This window comes from Palaemon carinicauda, chromosome 8, assembly GCF_036898095.1.
Source record: "Palaemon carinicauda isolate YSFRI2023 chromosome 8, ASM3689809v2, whole genome shotgun sequence".
NCBI classification, from domain to species: Eukaryota; Metazoa; Arthropoda; class Malacostraca; order Decapoda; family Palaemonidae; genus Palaemon; species Palaemon carinicauda.
This window is the reverse complement of record NC_090732.1, coordinates 104063521-104087896: the sequence shown is the minus strand read 5'-3', so window position 1 is coordinate 104087896 and position 24376 is coordinate 104063521. Positions and strand designations below refer to the sequence as shown.

At 40.7% G+C, this 24376-nt stretch overlaps 1 protein-coding gene across 3 annotated transcripts in view; it reads right to left on the bottom strand.

The window, feature by feature from the left end:
* Positions 1–24376, bottom strand: part of Myo10A (Myosin 10A) — a 418782-nt gene that overhangs the window by 152360 nt on the left and 242046 nt on the right. For all 3 annotated transcript variants that reach the window (XM_068378794.1, XM_068378796.1, XM_068378795.1), the window contains 5 exons: positions 18216–18616; positions 17866–18035; positions 17561–17686; positions 5754–5882; positions 4218–4321 (listed from right to left, as the gene is read on the bottom strand). In XM_068378794.1, the coding sequence (XP_068234895.1) occupies positions 4218–4321; positions 5754–5882; positions 17561–17686; positions 17866–18035; positions 18216–18616 (930 nt within the window). The remainder of the gene's footprint in view (positions 1–4217; positions 4322–5753; positions 5883–17560; positions 17687–17865; positions 18036–18215; positions 18617–24376) is intronic.

Sequence of the window (24376 nt, the reverse complement as noted above, 5' to 3'; positions counted from 1 at the left end):
TCCTCGAAGGGGAGATGCAGTTTGGAATGAAATATTCAATGCAGGATGGCTAATAGATAGGCAAGTCATTCCACCCAACTCCCCCTCGTAAAGAGAAAATGGAGAGAACTACTTCTTACAGAACATGTTTATTATGAATGACCATAAAAATATAGCTTACCAGTATCAATGTCAGATGAAGCTTCATCCCCAAGTAAGGGGAAGAATAAAAGAAGCAGAACAACCAGTCATTTTACTACCCATCCTCCAGACTTGCATCAAACACAATTACCATAGACAAGATGCATCCTGCCCCATAAGGGAGCTGAGCTGGCTACATAACTATAGAGCTACCACCACAAGGCCAAAAACAAAAGCATTGACAGAACTGTGGGTATACTTCTTTAGGAAGGCTTAAGGTTGTTGGCATATCCACACTCCAACAAATATCCAACAGTAAATTTTTAGGAGTCTAAACAGGAGTAGTACATGACTTCATGAGCTCCAAATAAGGATAATATCTTTTCTCTCTAAAAGGATGAAGCAGATTCTGTAACAAGTCTCACAAAGTTAGAAAGAGACCGTATTACGAAACATCTTTCTTGGTTATGCAGGTGCTAAGGAAAAGATACTGACAATCGGGTAAGAGATGCCAGGTTCTTCCAAAAGCTTTGACCAGAGAAGTACCCCTAGACAGAAGATGGGACACCTTCCCTGGTAGTCCAAGGGTAGTTATATATTAGTGCTGACTAACTGAGAATCATTACACTTAACCCTTTGCTACCGCGCCTAATTGGTGCCATTATTGTCGTGCTATAGCAAAAAACGTGATAGCTGAACTAAAGAACTTGGGGTAATGATTCTTATTACTATCCTGGCCTCAAATTTTACTCCTAATTACTTTATTTTTACTCTTTTTAATGAAATTACTTTTATAGCAAACTTAAAAATGCTGTAAACAGTATACTCGCATAACATGGAAGCTTTGAAGACTAATGTTAAAGGGGGTCACATCACATCATACACGAGATATAAAATTACCATATGCACTTGGACTAAGCTATGTTGTTGTTAAAACGGTATATCAATTTATTGTGGCAAAAAAATACAGCTATATTTGAAATATACAAAATTTTGATTAAACCAGTGTTTCACTTAAATGTGTTCATATTTTAGAATCGTATTCATAAATAAAAACATAGAAAATTATAATCTTTTCCATTGTTTACATTTATATGTCGATCGGCACTCATCTATGCTTTCCACATCAGTTGATTAATGCAAACTGTCAAAGGATATTTCATATTTCCTAAAAGAAACCATTATTTCCTGATCTTTCTTTTTCCAATTAGCATACCAATTTCAACGAAATTTGAAATACTTCTCTCCTATTTTATTTACTGTTGAGTTGAATAACATATAGAAGTTAATAGTAGTTTCATTCGCCAATGCACGACAATTTATAGTTTTAAGCTCTGGGGTTAAGTGTATGCAAGTAGCCATCTTGGAGCAATCAGGGTCATCTCAGGCCTGGTGTGGTGAACATTGGTTGATCAGCTGGCAAACATGCTGAGAGGAAGGAAGTAGACATCCAGGAGATTCCATGGGTGTTGGAAGAGCCTCATACACTATACATGGGTTTTGGACTGGAGGACAAAACACCATGAACTTCTTATTAACCATGTAACGAACACAAGAATTCCCGGTGATTCCCGCAGGCAAGAATCCCTGTTATGCAAGGATGAAAGGACCACTGTGACCTTACAACTTACCCCTGGCAACTGAGCCTGTCTGATAGTACATTCTCCTTGTCAGTAATGTACCTAACTGACAGTTATATGTTGCTGGTACATTGCTAAGATGGACTTCTGCTTTGTTAACTTGCAAAAGTGGGGAGGGAATGTGACCATGCTCCCTTGCTTGTAGATATGGGCTACTATGGTAGAGGTGTTGCAACAACACTACTCAATGTCTCTTCAAATGTTCTTGGAATTTTTTAGTTTGAACGCTGCTTGTGAAGTGCAGAAATTCAATGACCAAACTTTAGGAGAATAGGTTGCCCTGGTGCATGTTTGCCCCCACCTCTCCTTCAACCCACTGAGGACATTTGCATGTCCGGTGCTAGAGAGTTGGGTGGGACTCCCTGGTGAGGTTTCCTCTTACATTCACCAATAAGAATGGCCCATGCCTCCTGTTTCACTAGAACAAGATGAACCATGAGGACCTCTAAATGCTAACCAGCAGTTCTTCATAACACTGAAGGGATATCTGAATGACTCTGTCTTGTACAAGATCTAGTGCTGGTTGTAGGAGCCTGAGCTTCTGTGTATATTACCAATCCTATTCTCTGGGATTCAGTTCAGATAGTTTTCCCTCCTGGGAGAGTAATGACATACACTGCTTCTCCCTTTCCCACTTGGGAATATCACGTGGCTGGAGAGAGATGAAGGTAGCTGCCCACTTCCTGACCAGCATTGCTTATTCTCACACTTGTAGAGTATGAGATTGATCACTGGTAGAAGGAGCTCCTGTACTTTGTATCAAAAACCTTTTCTGGGGTTGGCTCTTGATACAGCATTGCTTCTCCTACAAAACTATACAGAGGAGACAGTTTCAATCTTAAAAGATTCTGCCAAATTGGTCAGCCTGTGCATCAGTGATCTCTTCCTCCTCTTCAAGACTGTATGAGTGCTCAGAAGGAGCAGGTAACAGAAACAGGTGAACTAGTTGCCTGGTAACTTCAAGGTAACGATTTTCTGAAGAACATGTGTAAGATACAATTATGTCAATCCTAATAGTGGTGTTCCAGATCATGTGGTCCTGATTGTGAGGTTCCATATCATTTGGACCCGCTCATCTCATTCCCAATTACAACTATCGACTGCATAATTACTGATCATGGCTGCAGATCATATAGTACACAGCTACCTTTTGCATGGTTCCCAATTATGACAGATCATGTGGGAAATTATGATTGGGGACAACACGCAAGAGAAGACTTATCCTATTAGTGAAGAACACTATCAAAATGTTTCAGTGAAAACAAAGCACGAAATGAAAGTGCATGAGGAAACCTCTCAACTCATAAAAGGAAGATCTCATAGTCCATAAGAGTGATAACAATCATGGGTTCTTCTTCCACCTGTATCACTTACTAGGGGAGCTGGAACAAAACAGATGCCAAAAGTTCTGTGATCTCAAAGTCACTGAAAAACATATGTGATGTGTCTGATCATGTAGAATAAAACACGTGCAGTGAAAACCAGAACCTTGTTCCAAAATGTGTTCTCATGGAAGGAAGCATTTCTGCTAAGTAACCTAGGTACATTAAGTCCCTCCCAAGTATACGCAGGGAGAGATCAGTCAGGGGTGTTCTTGTTACTTGGCTGAGTGAAGTAGACACATTCCTGGTACATACCGTTCCTACCACATGTATGTGGGAAGAGATCACAATGAATTTTTGGAGTGGTCTTTATCTCGTTGGATCTTGGTAATTGTTAAAAGAAGGATGGAAAGAGACCCAAGCCCTTTTATCTTGATAGAGGGTACAAGAGCTCAGTCTTGTACAAGACCGAGTGTTGGTAACATGTATGTGAACACCTGTATCACATATCATTCAGAGTTGGGTACGGTCTTGCTACGTGCAGCTTCTCTCTCACATGCGCGGGGAGAGATCATCGAAGACACGTAGCTATGCTGGTAAGACATCTCAGACAACGTTTTCTTCTTTGAATGAAAAGAAGCACTTCGTTGAAGGAATTACATTTGATACAAGACCAAACACAGGTGCAAAAGCAGCAGTGACTGTTCTCGTCTCACGAGGAACGGAGCACAGGTAGGCGTGTGAGCACCTGTACCGCATGCTGATACACTGTACTTGAAGTCGTTAATGAGAAAGTTCCCAGTATGTGCCCTATCATCATGCAAATAAGACAAGAAGATACTGGGGCTAAATCAGCGCGTAAGGATGTTTATTCCCAAGGGGACACACTCAGCATGCTTTGCTTCTCAGGGACCTGTCAGGTGAATGGGCTTACCCACCATTTTGTTAAAGTTTTAACAACCATATCCAGCTTCGCTAGACGCATACTCCTATTATAGGATAAGGGTTTGTATTTGTGTCAGAGCAGCTAAAATTTGTGGATGGAAGATAGAGTCTATTCAATTATAAACTATATAAATTATTATTTGTGATAAAGATAGTTTACAGACATAAAGGAAAGCACTACAATATTTACCTATAGGTGTTGATCACTGTAAGGTGGCTATGCTCCCGTCTTACAAGTCTGACACCAGAATGTGACACAGCAATCCATTCAACTTCTCCACTTTTTCTTGAACCCTAAAATTATAAGAATACCACAGATTATCACAAAGCTTCTTATCTTATTTTATATTAAAAAGTATCTCTCTATGATACAATTACCTCCAAAGATCAAACTTACATGCCCAAGAGTCTTACAATAAGCATAATCTTTTATTCACAAAAATAGATTTTTGTATAAAACTACTGTATTGGACAAATTTTGGGACACACGAACATTACACCAGGAAACCCTATCATTCATTATGTTCTCCCTTTCATATGCATATTTTCTTTGTCTCTTTGTTCATTTCCTGTTTCCAGAGTTTACATAACTAAATAATCAAGGGATCATGGCCTGAAATTAACTAAATGAAATAGGAGACAAGACTTTACTGAGATATTTGATTGCAAGACTGTGGCTAGATGTGTACTTTTTGTGCTCTTGGTAATCTCTCACTGCTAGCTTATGGATGCTCACTTTCTTAAATCCACATTCTTTATATTTCCCGATAAATTTACATTACGACAGTTTTGTTGCGCAGCATTAACATAAAACTCATCAGTAACTGTCTTAACAACAACAAAAATGCTGCAAGAAAAACTATATCCCACAGGAATTTGGGTGTCCCAGAAATATAAATACAAAATTGCTGAAATAATATTTTGACTCAAGTTTATTAACTTTAAGATTAGATTCAGCCCATAAATGTCAATATTAACTGATTGCATAAAGAGAGAGCCTAAGGAAATTACATTAGGCTGTTAATTTTTAGTGTTACGATAGAAGAATATGGAGAGATCACTCTAAAGTTTAAAAGATAGAATAGTGGAAAAGATAAGATTGAAAATTTTTTTTTTTAGAAAATCAATGTTAATGGTGAAGTTACATTGTGGGAGCTATGGCAGAGGGGTATGGGTAAAATCAAGACTGTAAATTACATATGAAAGCTGTTTTGCTTAAGATATATTCAAGGTAGCAAAATATAAACAGAATGAAATCTTTTAAGAACAAATGTAAAAGAAAAGTTGAACAGAAGTATAAGGAGGGCTATATTTAGTAGGACTTGCCTTGGGAAAGGTAAAATGTTCCTTATCACTGAATTGTGATGCTGGTGTTTAAGAGATTAGCAACAGCTTTGATATAGTTATGACTACTAGACGACTAGCAGACTATTCCTTTAGTAAACTAGGAAAAGAGGGGTAATGTAATTATAAAAGCAATAGGATATTGAGAGACATAGATGAAGGTCTTTTATAGATGGATAGTCAAGAAAAATATGCACAGTACAGAAGTGAGAAGCAAGTATTCATTTCATATCAAACACAGAAATAGGGAAAACTTTGACAACGTAACATCAATATGATGATGATGATGATGCATTTTATGTTACTGCAAATTGTTTAAAGCAATTTAAAAGCTAATACAGTATAATGTTTTGAAAATCAACATACAATACATAATACTCACTGTTTCAGGGAATATGGCAGCAAAGTAGAGAGGCCAAGATTTTGCTAATTCTACAATTTCTTTTTTGACAGAATTATTGTGATGTGGTGAAAAACTGTTATTTGGAGTAATGCCTCGACTATCTAACATCTGAAAAACAAATATTGAAAAAATATTAACAAAACTCAAAACATGATACAGTAGTACTACTCAGTATATCAAAATGTTCGCAAAATCTCATGTATCTCCCGAGATCAAAGAACTTCAAAATATACCCCTTTATTACATGACAAAATACAAAAACATAGTTTAATATCTTATAATAAGTTATCTGTAATTGAATAATTCAATAAAGGAGATAGCTTGGAAAATAACTATCAGTGTAATTGTAAAATCTAGAAATCTTGTTTATATAATCTTTAAGAAATAACAACTATCTTCAGAACCCTATTCCACTTTACAGTCATCCTTCAAAGACTGATAACAGTAATGGATGCAACCACAACTGCTGCAGGAACATATCTATCAAACATGCCCTCTTTTTAAGTAAAGGCTCTGAAATTGCTGCAAACAGAAGGGATGCACAACCCAGAACAATGCCACACAGAAGCCTAACTTGCAAACTTCACATCTTTGTCACTAGAGCTTCTAAGCAGCTATGCTCACAGCAGAATATGTGAATCATGAGAAGTCTGTGGTGGGAGGCATAGTCATTTAGATGCCAACCATTAAGTTACTGTAACAAACAGAGGTGACTGACAGTGGAAATTCTATCAGCTCAGCACATCATAAACCCAACTTTTTCTTTCCATGGAATGGTAAGGATCTTACTAGCAAGATAGATTAAGATTGGAGAGGATTTCATCAATGTAAAAGTTTCACTTTTGCACAGACATGAAAACAAAAAAATCCCAAGTCACTTAGACCAAGCCACAGCTCTTTTCAACATGCTTTTTATCCATGATTGTGTTGAGAATGATGAGATCATTGGTCTTTGCCCGATCTACACAGCATATGTATATATGTGAAGTACCTAAGTCATCAAATAAATTATTACAAATATTCTCATCTTTAGGATGTGCAAAGATAGAGGTGGAAGGGATACAACTGTGCTTTGTTAAAGATTTAAAATTCTCTGTTGGTAATCTTCCCCAATTTTCTATTCAAATTTTAGTTTCCTCTTTGATTCTACACACTAACTCATTTTTCCAAATGTTTCATAATTTTTTCATATCTATTTTTTATCACTGTTCCATCTAAAGCTATTAATATTATTAATAATGATATTCTATGAAAAAAAAAACATTTTATTGTGAATATCCAACAAATAAATCATTGTTTGGTGAATTAAATCTGAAAAAAAGTTGCAGTAATTTCTAGTCAATGTACAATTCAATAGTTATTAGAGCTCTTTCTGCATAAAAAATATAATAATTCTAAAAGTAATTTGCATTTTTCATAGCAATACAAACCTGAGTCCTTTACAATAGGTAATATCTTACGCAGAGCTGGAACAGCCATTGAAATCGTTAATGAGATAGTTAACGACAGGTGGTGAGTACGGATGAGTATCCACCTGTCAACGACTCTTCACTTTTGACCTTTGGCTCAAGACTGAAAGTGGTGGTTGAGGTAGGAATCTTGACTTTATGGGACAATTAACTGTACTTTTATTCTTTTTTTATCTATTCCTATGTGCATACAAATCTGTCATCCTTATTGGTGAGTAGAAAATCACCCTAGAATTGAACTGGACGGTACTTCTTCTTCCCTGGAAATGCCAGTCTCTTTGATCCAGTACAGAAGCGAGGAAGATGACCACAGTTACCTCCTATCAGCCCATCATAAGTATGGTAATAGGGCCTGACCAGAACTTGGTTGGTACCTGGTACTTGGTCAATGAAGGAATCTTTCTCTCCTGATGGGTGGATACAGTCTGGAATAAAATACCTAGTGAAGGATGACTGATGGATAGATACAGTATTCATTCCACCATCCTCCCCTATATAAAGATAGGATAGGGGATAACTATTTTTTACAGATCTGGTCCTAATAAGAAAGGAGCTATAAAATGTAGCATACCAGCATCAATGTCAGATCCAGGGTGTAATGGTAAGAAAGCTTTATCCCAATGTAAGGGGAAGGAAAGAACAACAGAAGAGCCAGTCACTCTACCCTTTCTCCAAGCTTACATCAAACATGTTATCACAGACAAGATGCATTGGATGCCATAAGGGAGCTGGGCTAGCTAAACAACTATAAAACTGGGACCACAAGAACAAAAATAAAAGTGTTGATGGAACTTTCGGTATATTCCGTTAGGCAATTTGAAGGTTATTGGTGCATCCAAACTCTAACACCTGTCTGATGGCAGAGTCTTCAGAATCTAAGAGGGAATAATACCTGATTTCATCAGCTCTATATCAGGCCGATACCTCAGCTCCCTAAAAGGTTGAACCATATGCTCTAAAAAGACTCACAAAGTTAGAAAGAGACTGTGTTGTGACACCTCTTTCTTGGTTCTACCAGTTCCGAGGAAGAGATACTGAAATTCAGGTAAGAGATGTATGATCCTTCCAGAAGCTATGACTGGAGAATTGCCCCTAGACTAAGGGTGTTGAACTCATGTTCCGTAGGCCAGATGTGTCCTGCGGGATGGTCTTAAATGGCCCATGAGGTGACAAGAGATTTTTTAACTTGAGTTACTATAATTGTTATAACCAAGGAGAATGTAACTAAACTGTCAAGATGAATTCAAATAATTTATTTCTGGGCTCCGACCCGTGCCGCCCAGTGAAATGCTCCTTTAGCACCATTTCTAAGGTATATAACTGCTAATATATTACCAGAGAAAAAATTGCATGGGAATGCCAGGTTGAACCCAGCTCGCTCACCTGTATAAGGTGTCGATATAATACTGGGGCGTGATAATTCACAACCAGAGGTCTCGCACCATTTAGATATCTCCTGTCAAAATCCCCGAACAGCGAGGTGCCGTTCAACACCCTACTACTACTAGCAATCCCACGCCAGTGACGTCACTCCTGTATTAGCACGCAGTTTGATAACCGTATTTTGTCTTGTGTGTGAATTTCGCTGGTTTTTCTCTGGATTTACCTCAAGATGTCCGACTCCACTGTCACTACATCTAAGTTAAGTACCAGATCTATGAGTTTGGAGATTTTGGAGGGGGCCTTGCCCATTTTTGTTTATATTATTCAGCTTATTATTCACGGCCTTGCTGGGTCTCTCTTGGGATCGGCTCCTTCCTCTCTCTCTCTTGTTCGTTCTTAACGATTTTCAATAAGTCCTCCATACTGATTGTTTCTCGTTATGAACTTTATGGATTGCCACGGTTCACACACCGTATTAATTTTATATTGTCCTGTTTTATAACAGTTATTTCATATTCATGTGCGTATTTTTGGTAGGTTGGCATGCCTGATCGCCATCGGCGTTCTTTTCCACATATCATTTCTTGGCTTATTTACGTTCGCACGCCACGGACTCGCTTATCATTTTAACGTCATTCGTATGCTTGCATTAGTTCGAGGGACTTTCATGAGTCAGATATTACATTTTAGTTTTCCTTTTGTTAGCACTTCACTGACCCTGTGTTCTGTTGGTAGCCCTGCCTACTCCTAGCACCGTCAGGCTTGGTTCCTGTCTCTTGTTTGCGCCCTCGTTTGTTTTACGTTTGATGTATGGTTAATTTTATTATTATTATTGTCATCCAGCATGCCTTCCTATCTTTTTTACCAGGTGTTATGTTTTTTATAGTGTTATTAGTCTTTCTGCGTGATCATATCACTCGTGGGTCTGGCAGGTTGGTATTCCTGATATCGTCCCGGAGCCAACCCACTCCTAGCCGCCTCCCGCTGATACTTATAGCGCTATGTTTTCCTCCCGGGGGCTTCCGCTTTGCACGGGCGGTTCCCGTAGATCTGTGAGGCATATTTTTATACATTAACGTACATTACTTATTCTTTCCACTACTCTACCCGGTCGTAGTCGTTTTCTTTCCGTCACTCGTATGGCCAACGATCAGCGGGGAGTTTTCGGCCCGGTCCGTGGTACCTTGTTATGTTATTTTATTTTATTAAGTTTTGTACGGGCTACTCCCTCTCGGTCCCGCACGTCACGGACCCTTTAGGATTCCTTTCCCCTCTCTGGTGTCACGCACCTCACGGACCTCATATAGGTATATATATATGTTTAAAGACTTTCATTACGGGATCCCCGGAAATAGCTTTTATTCATTACCATTCGGTCGTTATTTAGTTGAGCCCCGGAGCCAACATTATGCATTTTTACTTGGATTCCCTTCATATTTTAGTCACGTTTATCTATTATATACAATCCTAGTCCTCGACCTTGCCTTCCATCTTTGATATGATCACGATTACGGTCTGACTTAATTTAATTTATTATTTTAATTTAGTATTTTACATTCAAATAAAGCTGTTATTTGATTTTTTAAAATCCCGGGGCCCCCGGGGGGTCCAATATTTTGCCTTCATTCAATTATTAAGGCATTTATATATGAATAGTTTTTATCATTTATTTGATATATGACTTATTTAACCTCCCGGACCCCCCGGGGTCCCCTATTTGCCTTCATTCAATATATTTAAGGCATTTATATGAATAGTTTTATCATGGGTTGGATATATATATATAGAATTACAGCACCCGGACCCCCGTGCCCTTCATTTGCTTCCATTCAGGATAATTATAGCTATATATATTCAACTTTTTCACCATGATATTAACTTTTATAATATTTAAGCACCGGGGCCTCTGGTCCTTAATTGCTTTCCTTTAAGATACTCATGTATCTCTTATCTTACAGACTGTCCGCTGTGCGATGACAGCATGTACCGCTGTTCTCCACCAACCCTGCGGCCATGATGTGTGTCATTCGCACGCTCACTGCTCTCTTCAAGTGGATGACCTAGCTGTTTGGCATCCGGACAACCGTGTAGTCTGCTACAAATTGGCTTCCACTCTAACATCTGACTCGGTGAGTGCATTTACTTTAATACAGACTTGTGGGGAGTTACATTTTATTTTAATGTTCTCTTTTAATCTGTTTATTACTTTAAGGCCACAGTCCTCTGGACTTCCTGCATGCCTTATACGTGCCTACGAAGTCCTTGGGCTTCTTAGTTTTTTCTTTGGCACTTTTATTCCTCACTAATAGTCAGTTCTCTTTCAGAGCACCCAGCTTGAAAAGGGCACAGCCCGAGCTACCCTCAAGATCTGGATTGGCGGGTTCGCCCGCAACGTGAAGGCCAAACAGCCTTATATCCTTTCTGAGGAATGGTGTTCGCGCCTCTACCCCAATGCTAAAACATCGGCTGCGGTCCCCAAAGGACTGCCGGACCCAATCATCGAGAGCATTGCATCTCTTCTTCTGGTCCCGGACCAAAGGGAGACGGGCGGCACCCTAATTGAGGACGTCGCTACCCTCGACCTCAATGTGGAACCCATGGCTCTGGATGATCCCGACGCAGGTAGGGACGTAGGTGAGTCAGGTGGTTCCCGGGCTAAGATTCCTCTCCCTAGCCCGGCTTTCTCTTCTACTTCCGACCAATCTTCTTTTCGAGGTTTTCCGGGGACAACCGGGACTGATCTCAGCTCCCGACCTGTTCCCCCCAAAGTGAAGGCTCATCGCAAGCCTTTATATAAAACTCACAAATCTTCCCAAGACCATAGCCCTTCGAGATCGTCATCCTCGAAGGCTAAATCCTCCTCCGCCAGTCTCTCGAGACCCAATTGCTGTGCCCTCAACCTCTCAAGAAGTAGTATTTTTGTTAAATGGGGATGACCAGAAAAATAAATTATCTTCAGTCTTGCTAAATAGTGATTTCCAAATCCTTGATACCCCTCGAGACCATAACCAAGTGCATAATTGGCCTTCAAAAGGATTGAGATTGACCCTGCTGCCCTAGACAGAAGATGACTCACCTTCCCTGGTAGACCAAGGGTAGTTCATTAGAAGTGCTGACAGATTAGTATTCCTTCTGCAGGTGGCCATCTTGGGGCAACTAGGGTTATCCTGAGGTGTGGCATGGTCATCATCAGTTGATCAGCTGGCAAACAGGTTAAGCACGGGAAGTAGATGTGTTGGAAGAGTCTCCAATGTTGCACATGGGTCTTGGTCTAGAATACGAAAACACCAGGATCTTCTACTTTGTTGTGTAATGACCTGGACAGTTCCTGGTGCTTCCCACATGACAGGAAACCTTTTTGCTAAGCAAGGATGTAAGTACCACTATGAGCTTATAACTTCCTTCTGGCAACTGAGCCTGTCCACTATTACATTCCTCCTGTCAGAAATGTACGTGGCTGACAGTTCTACCACATTGTTACATCGCCCAAATGTGCATCTGCTTTGTCAATTTGCAAAAAGGAGGAAGGAATCAGGCCATGCCACCTTGCTTGTTGATGAGAGCTATTAAGCTGGTGTTCTTGCAATGGCACTACTAAGTACCTCCTCAAACATTCTTGGAATGCTTGCCATTAGAACACTGTTTGCATTTCCAGGATGTTGAAGTCCAGAAGTTTACTGACCACACATCTTAGGCAACCAGGTAGCCCAGGTGAACATCTAACCCCTCCTTTGATGAACTGAGACCAGTTGCATGTCTGGAGTTGAAGAATTGGGTGGGACTCCCCTGATGAAGTTTCCTCATGTAATTACTGAACCAGGAACATCGGTCAGTGCCTCTTGTCTCACTAGAATAGGATAAATTAGGTGACTCTGAAGGCTGACCAGAGATCCTTCAATTCACTGAAGGATCTCTGGTAGAGGTGCCTGTGTGGAACGAGCTGCTCCAACAAGGAAGGTGACTAAGAGACACTGCCAGCATCAAGCTGTTCTCAACAATACTATCAGTCTGCGAAATAAGGGAGCGAAGGGTCACAACAAAAACCAGTACCTGTCCCGAAGAACACTCACTAATTAAAACTAGGATCTGCGCACTATCAGCTTGCTCAAAGACCTGATAAGCATCCCTCCCCAGCAGCAAGAGAGGGAGTATACTGACGTCAGCTTCCCTCTTTACCTCCCTTTCCCCCCTTCCCAAGCTAACCAGGATGGGGGCCTCAAAATAGTGAAAGAGTTGTACATGCACTGAATCCCTTTAAGAGGAAGAGGTCATAGGTGGTCCTGATTGGGGACTAGAAAGGGTTGCAGCCTACTTACCTTTGATCCCAAAGTCATGGCTGCAACTTAATGTTAGCAGCAGACCTCTTCAAAAAGCCAGATCCTTTGAAAGAAACTACGCAATGGATCAGGAATTGTTACCAAGCAGTTTTTCTCTTCACTACTGCTTGCACGAGGCGAAGGAGAAACGTGGCTTATGACGCCGATAAGACTCTGTGCCATGGTGTGAGCTGTGGCCCCAGCATGCACATGGCCAAGGTACCAGTTCCCACTGAGTCCGGGTACTGTGGACTTGTTTGACTTCTCATTCCTTGAAACATCAGAATCAGAAGAGGATGAGGAAGAAGTATTCGAAGAACAAATAACTTCTTTTGCTTACTAACTTTGCCCATAGATTTTGCAAGTAAGGATGTTGAGAACAAAGAAACCACAGATGGGAGGCTTCATCTCAACACGGAGCACAGCAGTACCCCGTTAAAGAAACGAACAGAGTCCATAGGCTAGGTAGGAAGGTGAAGGATAGCACCCAAGCTCATCCAACACAGGATGATAAAAGATGGACTCGGGCTCAAAGAAGGTCATGCTCCTCTGACCCTCCTGGCTACTGTAACCAAAAGAACCCCGGGCAGTACACAGCCAGAAACCCCCCAGGGTTGTCACTCCCTTGGTATTCGAGGCAGGAGTCTTACTTGCAACTACAACTTGCCTTCCTGACTACTACTTCTTAAAAAACTGACAGAATCAGAATCAAAAGAGGTAGAGTACAAGGAAGAAGAGCTGGAAGAGAAAGAGAAAGAAATCACTTCTTCCATTTACCAACGTCCTCCTCACTATCTGTAGCATTAAGTCACTAAAAGTAAAAAGATCTGACCGACCAAAACTGACTGAGCTCCTCCAAGGGGAGAACCACATGGGGCACTGTCACAAGAGAAGCAATAGGGACTCGTAACACAGACAAGGGGGCTGGGGTCAGGGGTAACAGACACAGGGGAATGACACTGAAAATTTAATCACAAGGAGTGAGCACCAGGTTTCTGGCCCAAGAGTCTTCTACACCTTACCCTTTGACAATCCACTGATGTCACTGGAAATGAAATCACTTCCACTGCTGGCACTGGGATTACAGCCAAATCACTGGTGTCACAGATAGTTATGGCACTAGGGACATCAAAGCAAGGTAGCCTAAGCTAACCGCTCCCTTAAGACATCAAGAGCCTACCTGGAAGGCCTAAGGAAGGCTAAACCTTCCTCAGGTCACACTGAAAATTTAATCACAAGGAGTGGGCACCAGGTTTCTGGCCCAAGAGTCTTCTACACCTTACCCTTTAACAATCCACTGATGTCACTGGAAATGAAATCACTTCCACTGCTGGCACTGGGATTACAGCCAAATCACTGATGTCACAGATAGTTGTGGCACTAGGGACATCAAAGCAAGGTAGCCTAAGCTAACCGCTCCCTTAAGACATCAAGAGCCTACCTGGAAGGCTAAACCTTCCTCAGGTCACTTGTTGTTGGCAGTCTACATGCCAGAGCTTACAGCCCTGAAAAAAATACCCTATGTAGATCCGAGTTCTCCACACTCCTGAAGCATTCTTCCTTTGACTAAGCAAGGGGCGTATACCCAGAAGCCTCAGTTACAGAAAACTTGAGGAGCATAAGCGCTAAATAGTCTATCAGGATATTCATGGACTTGCCGAGAATAACTCTGGAAAAGACTTAGCCTTCACACTCCTCAATGCAAATGCCTGCATACAGAAGGCCACAATACACACTTGGTAAAAAGGGGAGAACTGTAAATAATTATCTCTTAAGTAGTGATTGGCTCTATTGCTGGTTTATCATAAACTGAAGCAGTGCCCAATATTCACTTACAATCCCGCTTCGTTCCATTATTATATCTGAAGCCCATATCCTAACTCAAAACTAAAAAGTATTAGAAAAGGACTAAACATCTTTGGACAGGAAGCAACACACCTTCAAACTCGTTTCGGCTGAGGACAAAAGTGAAGAGTCTTCGACAGGTGGGTGGGAGGGGCTACTTATCCATGCTCACCACTTGTGGTTAAAAAATTTTAATGGCTGTTCCAGGGCCACTGAAGATATTCCCTATTTCAAAGGATGAAAGGTTTATATACAAGCGAGAACAAATTTATTTGTATTTACAGTAAAGGCATTTGAGTAAGGTTTTGTATCATTCGAATACAGTACAGTATGGATGTTTTTATAGAGCACTGTAATTTGATTATTTTTTTATTGAGATTCACTTCAATTAGTATCCTAAGGCCTTACATTAAACTTTTTTATTTAGGTCTCGGTCTTATAGAGTGCAATTCCCTTTTCCTTGGAGCCATGGGTTCAATTACTTTTGACAATTCAAATAACTCGGCAGATATATGGTATATGTATGTAAATAGCTCTAGGCTGTATTTTTCAAGTCTCAATTTGCGAACTCTGAATTATAAGCAGTTTATTTCCTTTCTACCAAAATACAGAAATGGACTACAGTACAAGTAGTATTTTTTTGCAAAACTAATATTCAATTTTAAAACAACATGATAACCATTCCCAAGCACACTGAATTCTTGCAACCAAGTAGCCTGATTACACAAGAGCTGAAACAATTGATTGCTGTTATCTCCTGAGAAATTATGTGTCTGGGGTTTTGTGAACCAGGACGCCAAAATTTGGCTAAATTATAAGTATACTGTAACTTAATATTTAATAAATTAATTTAAATTGCACTAAAAATTTATGTGTAATTTTAAACATTAAATCTTTATCTTTCCCTGACTTTTTCTACTATTAAACAAATGTTCATAGTACATAAATTAATAGAAAACAATATATGCATGAAGTTGAATCCAAGCAAAACTCAAAGTATGATTGTATCAGATCGAGGACAGTGGCTCCTCACCATCCAAATATTCGCATTGACGAAGTCTTTTTAAATATAAACAGCTCATTTAAAATTCTATGTGCAATTCTTGATTGCAAATTTACTTTTGAGCAACATTTGGTCTGTTTCTTCTTCAATCGCACAAAAAAAACGGCTTCATGAAAAAAAGTCTTTTAAGGTTTTTCGTGATCAGTCTCTTTAGGAAATGTACTAATTCATTCATTCTACCTTATTTCAAGTATTATTTGCTTGCTTGGTCTTTAGCTGCTGACTCTCTTAATGTGTTGGACAGAAACATACGGTCTACTAAATTTCATATTCCTGATCTGGATATTAATTTCTGGCACCATCTTTCAGCCAGTTCTTTATGCATGTCATATAAGATTTTTTCATAATTCAGATCATCCACTGCACTGAAATCTTCCCAGACTTCACCCTCTGGTATGTAGTACTAGGTATGCAAATAATTCTAAAGGTCTTTACTTCTCTATCATATGGCACAATACTACACAGTATTCTAGATGTTTTATTTCAGCTGTGACCTGATTGTGGAATGATCTTGCTAAACAGATAGTTAAATCCTTGGAACTTCAGAAGTTCAAACTTTTTGTAAATGCTTTTCTGTTGACGAGATTGACATAAGTCTCATTTTATAGTTTATATATGACTGACATATTTTAACGTTGTTAATGGGCCTAACATATTTTATATTTTTATCAATTATATATACAGTAGTTTATTTGCTATTCCTTTATTTCCTTTCCTCAATGAGCTACTTTCCCTGTTGGAGCCCTTGGGCTTGTAGCATTCTGCTTTTCCAACCAGGGTTGCAGCTTGGCAAATAATAATAATAATAATAATAATAATAATAATAATAATAATAATAATAATAATAATAATAATAATAATAATAATAATAATAATAATAATAATAATAATAACAACATTGCACAGTATTGCAAAAGTAACCCAAATCAGAAATTTTCTTGAAACTTGAGAGAGAAATAACGAAGTTCCTTTAGTTTTTTGTATGCACAGTATTTTAGTTCAATGCTATTTAAGATAGAAGTAAAATCATGTAATAATGGGATGTTCAACTCAGCTCAGCACTTCTTCATATATGGAGGGCAGAAGGAGAAATAATTTTGAGGTCACCTTCAGTTTTTGCAACAAGGTTGGAAGTGAACACCTCAAGATTATTCATAATTGTAAGTCACCGTGACTTACAATTATGAATAATCAAAATAATAAAACTTCATTCTGAATCCATTATTTTTTTAAACTTAATATCCATAAAATATGCAAAGAATAAATGATTCCCCTTAATAATCATCATGAAAAGTTTCATTCAAAACCTCACACCCAATGAATTTTGCATAAAAACGACTACTATTGTTTTAAAGAATGAGATCATTTCATAAACCTACTGTATGCTTACAAACCTCACTTCATTGAAAATAGTTATTCTTACTAATGCTAATAGCCTTAATAGAATAATAGCATCCTTTAATTTGATAACCTATTGCTACAATATCAGTAAAACAAAACAAAAATAAGTTAAGAAGGTAGAAGGCAGAAATTTCCGCAAATACACACACTAAGGAGACTTAGTACACTTATCATAGAGTTGCCAAACAACCTTTATACTGTTATCTGAGAAGTTGGGAAATGTTGAAAAATTAGTGAATATACATCAAATTACATTCAGTTATGGTAAAACAGTTACACAAATAAACAATAAATATGTGGAATATTCACCTTTCTCATTTGTGTTCGTTGTTCATGTGTTAATCTTGGTGTGTTTCCAGCATAAACATCCAAAACAACTTGACAGAACACAAGATGCAAAGTATCACCAGTTAAAGTTTCTCCTGGTGTAAAAACCTACAACATAGATAGAGGCTATAACAGATTTATAATAATTTAGATTATTTCATGATTCTTTAAAATTCAATAGAAATAAAGACTTATACTCTAACGATAAGTAACAAAAATACAATTATCAAAGCAATTTACATAAATATCTTCAATTAATTAAAAAGATAGAAAATCTTTCATCTTACCTCTTTTCTTAATGCTAAATTCCAAGGCACATGGGCATAAGTTATGTGACCCCCATGCAGTGCTGGAAGGAGTCTAGTCTTGACATCTGCATATGATCTCTTTTCAAGTTCTTTGTCAACTAAAATTGGCACACTGTCAACAGGTTGAAGAAACTCTGAGGACTCTTCAACTACAAAAAATAAAAAAATTGTATAGAATTAATGTAATAGTGCATCAAACATAACTGCATTAAAAGAAATTTAGATCCACCAACTTTTAAAAAAAACTTATAAACACAAAAAAAAATTAGTGATACTGAACTACATTATAAAAATAATGACAGTAACTTTCTTGTTAGCAGGCTACTTACGCTCAAAATGTTCTGTCTTTTCGGTATGTAAAGTTGATATAGAAGTACGGCGTTCTCCATTATCAACATGGTAGTCTCCTCCATTGCGGAACCCTGAGGGCTGAATTGGCATAGGAGGCGATCTATGTTGAGGTATCACAGGTGAACTTTCTTGGGAAGAATAGGACCCAACTGGTGATGGTGGGCGATGATTGATATACATATTTGGAGGAGCTATAGGTGGAGGTGGTGGGACAACTCCTTTTTCAGTTTTAGAGGATGAATGTTTAACAGAATCTACTGTATCCCATTTATCACCTGTTAACTGATGTTGTAAAAGAATACGGCGGCGTGCTTCCAGCTTCTTCACTCCACCTCGTTTCTGTTCTTTCTGTTGACCTTGGGGAGGCCCTTTTTGTGATCTGAAAATTCATTTCATAAGTAAGAAACAGAATTTTGGTATGTCTCATCAAATTCCAAAAACTTAGATATTAGAAAAATTACAGTATTCATCATCACAGTAAATAACTAGGCAGTCTATAGATTAATAGCATTGTATTCATATACAGTACATAACATTGTTGTGATCTCAAAACATCTGGTTAACATGAGTGTTATGGATATATTCTAAATATGTTATTTTTATTAGTAAAATAAATTTTTGAATATACTTACCCGATAATCATGTAGCTGTCAACTCCGTTGCCCGACAGAATTCTATGGAGGGATACGCCAGCTATCACAATACTAGAAGGGGGTGTACTTACCAGCGCCACCTGTGGCCAGGTACTCAAGTACTTCTTGTTGACACCTCCTCAATTATTCCTCGGTCCACTGGTTCTCTATGGGGAGGAAGGGAGGGTCGATTAAATCATGATTATCGGGTAAGTATATTCAAAAATTTATTTTACTAATAAAAATAACATTTTTCAATATTAAACTTACCCGATAATCATGTAGCTGATTCACACCCAGGGGGGTGGGTGAAAACCAGTGTACAAGACTAAAGGATAGCTAAGTATCCCGTATTTCATATAATCAGTTATCCACAATAACAATGAAATAATAAGTACCTGGTAAGGAAGTCGACTTGAACCGTTACTCTGCCTTTAATAAGATCGTCTTCCTTACTGAGCGCAGCGTTCCTCTTGGGAGGCTGAATCAACTCAAAGGTGCTAAAGTATACAGGGCTGCAACCCATACTAAAGGACCTCATCACAACCTTTAACCTCGGCGCTTCTCAAGAAAGAATTGACCACCCGCCAAATCAACAAGGATGTGGAAGGCTTCTTAGCCGACCGTACAACCCATAAAAAGTATTCAAGAGAAAGGTTAAAAGGTTATGGGATTATGGGAATGTAGTGGCTGAGCCCTCGCCTACTACTGCATTCGTTGCTACGAATGGTCCCAGGGTGTAGCAGTACTCGTAAAGAGACTGGACATCTTTGAGATAGAATGATGCGAACACTGACTTGCTTCTCCAATAGGTTGCATCCATAACACTCAGCAGAGAATGGTTCTGTTTGAAGCCCACTGAAGTAGCCACAGCTCCCACTTCATGTGTCCTTACCTTCAGCAAAGCAAGGTCTTCTTCCTTCAGATGAGAATGTGTTTCTCTAATCAGAAGCCTGAATAGTAAGAAACTGAGTTCTTAGAACTTGGAAAAGAAGGTTTCTTGATAGCACACTATAAGGCTTCTGATTGTCCTTGTAAAGGTTAAGACCTTTTTAGATAGTACCTAAGAGCTCTAACTGGGCAAAGTACTCTCTTCAGATCATTCCCCACCAAGTTGGACAGGCTTGGGATCTCGAACGACTTAGGCCAAGGACGTGAAGGAAGCTCGTTTAGCAAAAACCGAGCTGCAAGGAACATGTAGCCGTTTCAGATGTGAAAACAATGATCCTGCTGAAGGCGTGGATCTCACTTACTCTTTTAGCTGTTGTCAAGCACACGAGGAAAAGAGTATTTAATGTGAGGTCCTAAAAAGAGGCTGATTGGAGAGGTTCAAATCTTGATGACATAAGGAACCTTAGGACCACGTCTAGATTCCAGCCTGGAGTGGACAACCGACGTTCCTTTGAGGTCTCAAAAGGCCTAGGGAGGTCCTGTAGATCTTTGTTGGTGGAAAGATCCAAGCCTCTGTGGCGGAAAACCGCTGCCAACATACTTCTGTAACCCTTGATCGTAGGAGCTGAAAGGGATCTTACTTTCCTTAGATATAACAGGAAGTCAGCAATCTGGGTTACAGTGGTACTGGTTGAGGAAACTGCATTGGTCTTGTACCAGCTACGGAAGACTTCCCCTTGAGACTGATAGATTCTGAGAGTGGATGTTCTCCTTGCTTTGGCAATCGCTCTGGCTGCCTCCTTCGAAAAGCCCCTAGCTCTTGAGAGTCTTTCGAAAGTCTGAAGGCAGTCAGACGAAGAGCGTGGAGGATTGGGTGTACCTTCTTTACGTGAGGTAGACTTAGAAGGTTCACTCCTAGAGGAAGAGTCCTGGGAATGTCGACCAGCCATTGCAGTACCTCTAAGAACCATTCTCTCGCGGACCAGAGCGGAGCCAACCAACGTCAGCCGTGTCCCTTAGTGAGAGGAGAACTTCTGAAGTACCCTGTTGACAATCTTGAACGGCGGGAATGCATACAGGTCGAGATGGAACCAATCCAGCAGAAAAGCATCCACGTGAACTGCTGCTGGGTCTGGAATCGGAGAACAATACAACAGGAGTCTCTAGGTTATCGAGGTAGTGAACAGATCTATGGTTGGCTGACCCCACAGGGCCCAAAGTCTGTTGCAAACATTCTTGAGAAGGGTCCACTCTGTGGGGATGACCTGACCCTTCCGTCTGAGGTGATCTGCCATGACATTCATACCGCCCTGAATGAACCTCGTTACCAGTTAGCTTTCGATCTTTAGACCAGATGAGTAGGTCCCTTGCGATCTAGAACAACTTCCACGAAAGAGTCCCTCCCTGCTTGAAGATGTAAGCCAGGGCTGTGGTGTTGTCAGAGTCCACCTCCACCACTTTGTTAAGCTGGAGGGACTTGAAGTTTATCAAGGCCAGAATAACCGCCAACAACTCCTTGCAATTGATGTGAAGTGTCCTTTGCTCCTGATTCCATGATCCCGAGCATTCTTGTCCGTCCAAAGTCGCACCCCAGCCCGTGTCTGATGCGTCCGAGAGGAGACGGCGGTCGTGTTTCTGAACAGCCAAAGGTAGACTTCCTTGAGAAGAAAGCTGTTCTTACACCACGCGAGAGAAGACCTCCTCTCTTCGGAAACAGGAACTGAGACCGTCTCTAGCGTCATGTCCTTTATCCAGTGAGCAGCTAGATGAAACTGAAGGGGGGGGAGGTGGAGTCTCCCTAACACGATGAACAGGGCCAGCGATGAAAGTGTCCCTGTTAGACTCATCCACTACCTGACTGAGCATCGGTTCCTTCTCAGCATGCTCTGGATGCATTCTAGGGCTTGGAAGATCCTTGGGGCCGACGGAAAAGTTCGAAAAGCTCGACTCTGAAGATCCATACCCAAGGAGACAATGGTCTGGGATGGAACGAGCTGAGACTCCTCAAAATTGACCAGGAGGCCCAGTTCCTTGGTCAGATCCATAGTCCATTTGAAAATCTCCAGACAGCGACGACTTGTGGGAGCTCTTAAAAGCCAGTCGTCTGACGGAGCCGGACACAAGATCATGGTACTGCTGCACGGTCTGTGAACTGTCAATCATGGGCAAGCGAGGAAGTACAGTGACAACCCGAATCTGTCTAGACTGTCTGGGTCGTACAGACAACTCCTTATCGGGTTGCTGAGGTTGCCGCACTGCGTCACAACAAGTCACTTCTGTTGGTTGTTGAACGTCTTCCCCGTGACACATTGACCCCGTAAACAAAAAATCCTCTAACAAGGACTAAGCTTGGACTGCATGTCTTGCAACACAGCTCAAGGTCTATGGGAGCAGGTGTGGTAACAGACGGGATTAGCGACTGAAGTGGAACCATTACCTTCCCTGGAAGCATGTTATGCTTAAATAAAAGTCCATAAGAGGCTATGCAGCTAAAGGCTCCCTCCAAATGACAGAGTCCTCAAGGGAATATCAGAAGGAGGGAGAAAAGAACTTTCTCATCTACAGGGACCATATCCTAGAAAAGCTAAGTTCTCTCAGTGAGGGTTCACTGGTGCAAAAGCAGCAGACTAGAAGGCAACGTTATGAAACTGCTTGACAGTCGAGTGAGTTGGCAACAACCAAAGATGTGTGACTGAGAAGCATGCGGTAAGGTATGCAGAGCATGTTGTGTGCAGAGTATGCTGTATGCAGAGCATGCTGTATGTAGAGCATGTTGTATGCAGAGCATGCTGAATGCAGAGCATGCTGTATGCAGAGCATGTTGTATGCAGAGCATGCTGAATGCAGAGCATGCTGTATGCAGAGCATGTTGTATGCAGAGCATGCTGTATGCAGAGCATGCTGTATGTAGAGCATGTTGTATGCAGAGCATGCTGAATGCAGAGCATGCTGTATGCAGAGCATGTAGTATGCAGAGCATGCTGTAAGCAGAGCATGCTGTATGTAGAGCATGCTGTATGTAGAGCATGCTGTAGGGTAAGCAGAGCGTGTGCATGGCGTTAAACATTTCTCAGAAATTCCATGACCAGTGCTAGAGTGCTTTATGCATGCTTGCATGGGGTTTAAATATCAACATAATATTTACCTTACATTCATAACTCATGATTCATATTTTTTGCCATATTCTGCGATATTGTTAAAAATATATTGCAAGGAATACAAATATATTTTTATAAGTAATACAAATAACCTCCATTATCATAAGGTTTGAAAATGGAGGTAAAGTATGCTGAACAGCAGAGACAGAACGAGCTGGAACAACAATAGTTGTGGTTTCCTCTTCAAGACTCTGTTGAGGGAACACCTGAGGCTCAGTCTGCAAAGGCTGATCAAAGGAAGTAGCAGAAGGTAGGCGCATGGGTGGAGGAGGCTGACTCCTGGCATGAGTGGCTGAACCCAAGGGTTGCGCTTGCTGAGCGGTTGGCGGAATCGGAGTAGCAAGTTCCTGTTCCTGTGGTGTGAGCGGAGCGCGATGAGGTAGAGGCTGCGCAGAACAAGGTAAATGTCTCGCAAGCTGAGGCTCCTGAGGCGCAAGGCTAAGGTGTAGTGGTGCTTGCCTTGTGGAGGGTTGAGCTCGCTGCAGCGAGAGCTGAGGAGACTGACTCAAGGACGGGAGAGGTTGTTGTACCTCAACCGAGTGTTGCATCACTGGTGGAGCAGCAAGTGGAGGCGGAGGAAGAGAGGTATAATCCTCCTGATCCCATTGTAAAGGTTGCCTTAAAGAAGGCGGAGGCTGAACACCACTGGGAACAGCAAACTCAGAACGTGGCTCAACATCGTACGCCTGGCAGGTGGTACTGCGATCAGGCGGAGCGAGCGCAGGCGGAGGGAGTGTAGGCGGAGGCGGAGGCGCAACACTCTCAGCCCGACACTCACGCATCAAGACCGAAAGTTGTGACTGCATGGACTGCAGTAGAGTCAACTTGGGGTCGGCAGACACTAAGGTCTGCTGAGGTAAAGCCTTAACAGCAGAGATCTGTTGCGGCAGAACCTTACTCCTCTTAGGCGGAGTGCATTCAACTGATGACTGAGGAGAGTCAGAGCTAACCCAATGACTGCATCCGGGTTGTTGAACTCTAACTTCGTACGTCTGGCATAGGTCTGGACTTTACGTTTAAGAGGTCTTGAGACCTGAGACCAGCGTTTTCTCCCCTAAATTTCTTCTGCAGACGAGCAAAATAAGGGCTCAATCGTCTGCGGGTGGGAGTGACGGTCTCGGTAAGACACGCCCACAACCACCGAGGATACTTCTGTGCGCCGATCAAGGCCTGCTGAACCCTTATGCCCTTCGACATTGCTTCTCCCCTGGGCTTGGGAGCTTGCAAGAGGTCCCGGACTGGGAGGACGACTGGCGCGCACAGAAGTACCCTCACGCACAACACTGACACACTTTGCGCTAATCACTTATCACTTTGATTTTCTGTTTGCACTTATTTCACTGAACTCGAAACTTTAAGTGGTTTGTACCTGAAACACGCAATTCTATCCTTTCTCAAAAGTTAGTAATTGCGAAAACAGAATTACAATGTAACAGAAAAATCAAATGAAAGATAAAT